Source organism: Crocodylus porosus, unplaced genomic scaffold, assembly GCF_001723895.1.
Source record: "Crocodylus porosus isolate Cpor-Errol unplaced genomic scaffold, CroPor_comp1, whole genome shotgun sequence".
Classification (NCBI taxonomy): Eukaryota; Metazoa; Chordata; order Crocodylia; family Crocodylidae; genus Crocodylus; species Crocodylus porosus.
Window position 1 is genome coordinate 123,607,972 of NW_017728943.1, and position 7,620 is coordinate 123,615,591.

Below are 7,620 nucleotides of genomic sequence, written 5' to 3' on the forward strand. Positions count from 1 at the left end.
TCACTCACAGAAGTGTATCACCTTTAAGAAAAAAAAAGTCATTATTCAATGTACCTGAAAAGTCAGGATATTCACCTGTAAACCCTTCTACAGCCTTAATTCACTATTGTGCTGAAGTAAGCGTTTTGGTGAAGTATAAAATTATTTGTTATTCTCAGACTCAGTAGTAGTTGTGTAGCTAGTGAATGATTTTTAAAGAGTACAGAAAAAAGGGCTTTTTACTTTTTGTGTGTTCAGGTAAAATAATTTTGGTAATATACTAGGTATATCTAGATGTTGTATTTGTGGAAATCATTAGTCTCCCTGTGTTTTTAGTTTATCACAACAATATGCCTCTCAGCTTGTATTGCAATAACTATTGAATTGTATGAACTTACCAAGAACTTAAGGGAAAAAATATGATATTTGGATACAGGTGAAGGCAAGTACGTACACACCATGGATAATCAACCACATTCTTGAACAAATGCAGTACAATAATTGAGAACTTTCGTGTATTTAATAATTTTACGTAAATATAAAAAACTAAAGCAGAATTTGCCCTCTTATTTACTTACAGGCTAAACAACTTCGACAACATTATATGAGTAAATCCAATGCAGAAGTTGCAGAAGCTCATCAGGCATTGCAGCCAGTTCTGCAGACCATTCGGGAGCTCCAGAGAAAGGTAGGTCTCTCTCATGTAACTAGCTTGTAATTTTGGTTTACTAATTACTTATATAAATCTCCTTTATTGCCACCTGTGCATGTGGTACCCAACACAGTTGTGTGTCTTAACTTGGGTGTACTCAATGTAAAGCATTAAATACATAATTTTAGGTACTTGGGGCACTCAGGAATAAGAAACCCAGTCAGAATGTGGACTCCACTGTACTGAATTCTGTGCACACATGCGCATAATACAACAGGTGGATATAGCAGACACATGGGGAAAAATGCAAGGTAATAGTGAGACAGTTGTTATTTAAAAAAAAGTAGCTAGGATGTAAATATTTTTGAAAAACATAACCTCCTCTGTGTTGGTTAAATGGTTAACCGATAACACATACCTAGTTTCGGCCTGGGGTGTGGAGTCCCAGGCCAGCATCTGCCCTGCCCCACCCCACCCTGCCACAGGGGGTGGGCTTCAGCCACCTGCTTGGAGCACTGTGCGGAACCAGGGGCCACACACACACCTGCTTGGATACAGCTGCTCCTGGGAACTGTTCTCCGGGGCCTTTGACCTGAGCAACAGCAAGCCCTGCCAGACAACAAAGCCCACAGGAAGCTAGATTGCTGTAACAGCAGGCGAGGGGCTTTTCCAGCGAGCTAGGAGGGAGGAAACAGGCAATGCAGGCAGTGCAGGTTGGGGACAGGTTAAACTTTAAGTAGCCTGTTACCTCCTTCCATCTGGCTTCTGAGCACCAGTGAGCAAGCAGCTAATTGCTTAATTGACTAGTCATTAGGCTGCCTGCTGTTTTCCTCTTTAACCTCATAGGTTATGGGTACTAGTCCCTCCCTCCCCGCTCCCTCCACACTCCCTTCCTTCTCACTCCTCTCTCGCTTCTGCCTGCCCTACCAGTTTTCCTGTTTGAGGTACTGCACTGCTTCTCTTCCCCTCTGGACTCTGCGCTAAACGTTAACCAGTATACCAGTATAAATATACTTATCGTTTAAACTTTTAACCTTTCACATCCATAATACCTACACTCTCACCTCTTGAAATTTAAGATAAGAATCAATATTATACTGACCTTGAAGATACTACTGTTGTATTAAAAAAGCTCTGTACCAGATGGGGCCTCATTTACTTCCTAAGCAGCTGTTCTTCTAGACTAGAATAGCTCAATAACTTTAATATACTCTGTTAGCTTTGGTGCTGCAGGAAGATATAAAAGAATAATGGATTAATAAACGCTTGAGCTGAAATGCTGATGATTAGGCTACATTTTAATATAATGAATAAGAAAATGGAAGATGAAATAACAGCAAATAATACACTTATTTTTTCCATTTACTTCCATCCTCTTTTAAATTTTCAAGCATACTTCAGTTTTTGTTATTTTTCTTGTTAATTTTGAAGAAAGACTTGTTTCTTTCCTTTAAAAGCCCTTTATTCTTCTCTCTTTCTACCATTAGTCTGTGCCCAAGTAGAGGAGAAAAGGGGATTATTCCTCATAGAAGGAGGCTTTCAAATGTCTTAGTTTACACATTCTACAAACATTTCCTAATCTACAAACCTTTATTCTTCTCTTGCATAGACAGTCTAGGTATGTTTAAAGGGGAGATGAAGAGTATGCAAGTAATTGGAAACTTACTGGGAAATACTCACTAGTCATGCATTTAATTGAAATGTGAGAGGGGTACTTCCCAGCCATGTCTTCATCTCTTAGCTACTTCCAGTAAAATTTACAAATCTGGGCTTAAGAGTATGGTCCAGAGAGCAGTCAAAGTTCCTGCCATAGTGAGAAAAGTACTTGTTGAGTATTCATGGTTCAATTTACTCTCTTGTGTACAGATACATTCTGGTTCGCCTTGGTGGTTGGATGCGATCCAGACAGCAATACAATATGCCATTGATGAGGAGCTTGTTCAGCGTGTGCAAAATGAGATAACCAGCAACTACAAACAGCAAACGAATAAACTCTCCATGGCAGACAAGTAAGAGAATAACTACAAAATAGCATAATTAATACACTTAAATCTGCTTGAGTTTTCTAATCAGTTTGTGCTAGCAAATTCAATTAAATGCTAGGCACTTGTGCTTCAGAACATCTGGGCTACAATTAAGTTTTAAAATATGCATTTCTAAAAGGAGAAAGTAAATATAAAACTTGAAAAGAGAGAGAACTTCAGTTTTCACCTAGGCAGGCATTCATTAGAATGTTCTTCTTTGTGTTGTCTACTGTATTTTTATACTTTTCCATGTATGTGCAACCAGTGAGCAAATAATTAAATGTTGATTGCATCGGAATTGAATCTCTCAAAAGAAAACTGAATTACAGTTTATTTTGTTGCTCTAGGGACTCACTCTTAGTATTTTTTGGACCCCCCGTTGTGGTCCACCCATTTCCAATCCTGCTGCTTCCCATTCATGATGTGAATTTTTTTAAGCACAGGGTTATGGATAGTTTTCCACTAGAACCCATCAGTACCACTTTTAATTCTTTTGAAATTATTACCTGTCGCTCCCTTCACATTACACCCTTTCCTCAAACACCATCAGTCCTGAGACCCCAGGCTGTTTAAAAAGGCCAGGCCCTGCCCCCTTCCGGTCAGGTGACCTCTGGTGTTGTCCCAGCAACCCACACCTGTCCTTCTTTAGGAGCAGGGCACTTTAATGCCCTGTGACAGAGCATTTAATTTGTCAGGGAATTCCAAACTAAATATGTATTTTTTAACTTGATCTTTTAAACTGGTAGCCGCATGATGTTGCTCCATAAGATTTTTTTTCTGGCTTTTTCTTAGGGATAGAAAAGTTTTCTTGGGTGGGGAAGTAACTTGAAGTGCTTGGAAAGATGTCAAATTGCTGAGTGTCCTGATATCCAAAGCACTGTGTCCCAAGAATAGCTACAGAAAGGGCCTCACAGTGCAAGGTGCGCTCCATATGCTGCCATGGCAGCATGCTCTAGAGCTGATCAAGAGCAATGATATAGCTTTGGGAAAGTAGACCTTCACTTCATACCCTTGTAAAGCTTTACCTGTTAGAACTCAGGTGATAAATATGGTGGGTTTTTGATAGCTATGCGTGTCCACTGGGCACTGGATTGAGACCAACAGATTTGGGAAATCTTGGTCAATAAACACAAATCAAATGCTAATTGGTTTCAGGCACTATTGACCACAGTGTGTGAACATATGAACAGTTTACCACAGACCAAAAGGGGATAGAATATTGCCTGTGTACATGGTTTGTTTTTTTTCCCCAGTGTAAGTGGAAGTTAAGCTATGATAACTTTTATCCCTATTCTGTTGTTGACTAAGCTATCATAGCTTCTACTTGCTGGGGAGTACGAACAAGCTTTGGACACTTACTGAACAGTTGATGTTTAGTAAACGCCTGCTTTTACCTTTCAATAAAATTTGTCTAGACGTAGTCATAGTCAGAGCTGTATCAGTGAATATGATTTTACAGATTGTTGTCACTTCCAAAACCTGTGTCATTTCCCCTTTAAACCACTATTTCAGTCTTCAAAGATAGTTCTGTATATTGGAAACATGAAAATCTTGGATTTATAATATTATCTCAATGACTTCACTGTGTGGAATCTTTCTAAAAGTGGGTGTTACATTTGATAGTGTTTGCAGGTTTGGGCTTTACGTGGGTGTGTAGTTTGCTTCATTTCTCTGTGAAACTACTGAATTAGACTGAGTTAGCTGTTTTTTGTTGTTGTTGCTGTTGTTGTTTATCAGGTTCCGTGATTGTAGAGGCCTTCAGTACCTGCTCACTACTCAGCTAGAAGAAGTGAAGAAGTTCCAGAAGCTTGTAAGAGAAGCTGTCAAAAACCTAGAAGGCCCTCCTTCTAAGGAAGTTATTGAGGCTGCCACTATCTGCCATTTGCGGCCTGTTAGACTTCCTCTCAACAAGTATGTAAAAAAAATAAATAAATTCTTGAGTAGGAGGTGTCTTGATGAATCTCCATCCCTTATTTGGAATGAGAAGGAAATTTAAATATGGAAGAACCTATAATTCAATTGAAGTCATTTGGAGCCCTTTTTCAATTGGAGTCCTTTTTGCCTTCAGGAACCCAGTTTATACGCTTAGAATCCAAGATTATTTTATTAAAAAGGGATATCAATTATTCACATTTACTTTGTCATTGAATATGTGACAATGTAATAAGCTTTATATAAAATTGTCATCTGTGCTTTCATTAATCAGAATGGAAATAATTATAGGAATTCCTTGCTGATTGGTTGAAGTTCTAAGCTCCTCCTTAAAACATCTTGTATTCCAGCTGTGTCTTCTGTAAGGCTGATGAGTTGTTCACAGACTATGAGTCAAAGCTGTTTTCTCATACGTAAGTAGTTTTGCTGCTTTTTCTGTAGTACAAGAAATTTCTTAAAATACAAATTATCCTGAGTTATCTAACCTTTCTCTAGAAGTAATCATTCATTTTATTTTTGCAAAGAGGTTAAGTATCATTGTTATAAATGGCATTACACTTGCTTGTATGTTACATTTTGGGGGGGGACTTGTAAAATGAACAAATAAATTATTTTTTTTCCCTTATGGGGTGCAATCTGAAATTATACAGGGAAAAAGACTTAAAAGTGTTTCCAGACTTTGTGTGTCAATTTGATAGCTATGTTCACCTACACAGTCTGTATGTGTAAGTGATTGATTGCATGCATGCAGATAACTGGTCCTCCAACAACATGGCTGTTTGCTTATTTATTTTCATCTAAATATTCTGTCAGACCATAAATTAACAGTTAGAAAGGGGAGAATACTAAGAGTTTAGGGCTGGTGAGGAATTTTCAGAAGTGCCTGAGCAAAGAAAACAATTCTCATTAACAGTTAATGGGATGTAGACTCATTCCTAAATCCTAAAGCCCATTCCAGTATCAATGTGACAGAGGAGGGAACCGAGACCTTCTTGATTTTGAAAGGATTCTTTTGATCAGGTATCAGTTCTGAGCAAAGATTCCACTGCACCATTTTTTATTTTTTTTAATGCTAGTAAGTCTTGAATTCTAAGGAAGCACTCAAAAATATATTACTTTTAAGGCTACTACTGAGCATATAAAGGCCCCTCTACACATGCAGGTAAAGGTGTGATGGGATCTAATGTGTGATCCACACAGTCATACCTCCTGCTGTGCCATGTGTGTGGCAGAAGGCATTATTGTGGGATTGAGAATCAGATCCCATCACACCTTCTTGCCAGTGTGAGGGGAACCCAATCCTAGTCTCACCCTGTGGAGGGAGCTCTAAGGCTTGGGGGTGCATATGGCCCCCCCTAGCTGATAGCTCTGATTAGCTGATCTGGCTCCCAGTCCCAGGGGCCCATGGCCACACTCTCACTTAATGCAGGGTTGGGCAGTTATTTGGGCTGCAGTGCTACTTAGCGAGTTTTGGTAAGCTGTTGAGGACCAGAAACGCATGCACACATGGACACACGAGCTCCCTGCAGCCAAGTAAAGTCTGGTGCCAGAGTAAAAGCAGGAGTGGGAGCTTGAGGTCCTCCCCACGGCCCAGCCAGGCACTGTTATCCCTTCCCTGGGCCTGGCCAGGCTTCCCATGCCCTGGCTGCCAGGCTTGCCCAATGGCACAGGCAGCAGCATGCTTGCCTGCCAAGCCCCTGCTGTCCTCTTTGGGCACCAGGACTGGCCCTTTGGACACCTGCTGCACAGCTCCTTGGAGTTGTAGTTGAGGGCTCCCTGCATTCCCCCCAACCTTGCAGAGAAGGTGCTGGGTATTAGTGGGTCTTCAGTGACCTTTGCTCCGTCCCAGTGCCCATGAGCTCTACCCAGGCCATGCATTGGCCCCGTCTCCCAGCTAGGTGGGCTTCGGGGGTGGGTACAGGGTGGCTGGAGGGTGCACAAGCTGCTCCACATCCAAGCCATTCCAGGGGAACCCACTCACCTCACAGCCAGATGCTGCACCCCTCTCCTCATGCAGTCTCCATGCCACCCACAGCAGATGACCCAGTTAGGTTCAAGCAGCCACCAGGCTGAGTCTCTGGCTCAGGATCGGGCAGGCCCACCAGCACCTCCAGCAGTTCCTGCAGCCGCTCGACCTTCTGCACCAACCCAGCCACCACCTCTGGGTCAAAGCACCCCAACAGCCACTGCAGCTCGGCACCCAGTGCCCTTTTCATGCAGTACATATGCTCCGGCAGCATGTGCCACAGTGGCTCCCCCACATACCCAGCTCAGGCTCTGGCTCCCTGTGGCTGCATGTGGGTTAAAGCCGCTGCTGTGCAGGCTCCAGGCCCCGAGTGGGGGCAGAGTGTTCGTCTGGAGCTGCTGTGCGGCCACATAGTGCCTCTCCCCCACTGCCAACAGCTGCCTGGAGCTGTCTGCCCAAAACTTATCTGTGGGCCAGATGCAGTCAGGTGCACACCCCTGAGTTAATGGCATTATATGAACCAGCTACAAAAAGAGCTTATTCCTCTTTTTATCATGCCATTAATTGATTGAATGTTTGGCCGGGTGACTGCTTAAGGTGTGATTGATTACTCATGCTGTAAGTATTATGTGTAGATGGGGTCTGGGAATCTCTACACCGAATTTACATCACTAGTACCTTATACTGTGGTTATCATCAGTATGCTCTGAAAGCAATTGAAAGAGGCATAAAAGAAACAAAATTTTTTTTTGCTCGTTAAATTATGAACAAGTTATAAACATGAAAGTAAGCTTTAATTTAAAAAACCAAGATGCTTAAATCCATAGTTTCATAGTTTCTAGGGTCGGAAGGGACCTGAGTAGATCATCTAGTCTGACCCCTCACCATGGCAGGAAACAATACTGGGGTCAAACAACCCCAGCAAGATGTTCATCTAACCTCCTCTTAAAAACCCCCAGGGTAGGAGCCAGGACCACCTCTCTTGGAAGTTGGTTCCAGATCCTAGCCGCCCTGACCGTGAAGTAGTGCTTCCTGATATCTAGCTTAAACCTTCCCTCTGCCAGCTT

At 42.0% G+C, this 7,620-nt stretch overlaps 1 protein-coding gene across 1 annotated transcript in view; it reads left to right on the forward strand.

Annotated features, from left to right (window-relative positions):
* SHPRH (SNF2 histone linker PHD RING helicase) overlaps positions 1-7,620 on the forward strand; it is a 97,612-nt gene that overhangs the window by 48,768 nt on the left and 41,224 nt on the right. Inside the window, exons 17-20 of the mRNA XM_019550123.1 lie at positions 560-667; positions 2,498-2,640; positions 4,393-4,566; positions 4,938-5,000. Coding sequence (XP_019405668.1) covers positions 560-667; positions 2,498-2,640; positions 4,393-4,566; positions 4,938-5,000 — 488 coding nt within the window. The remainder of the gene's footprint in view (positions 1-559; positions 668-2,497; positions 2,641-4,392; positions 4,567-4,937; positions 5,001-7,620) is intronic.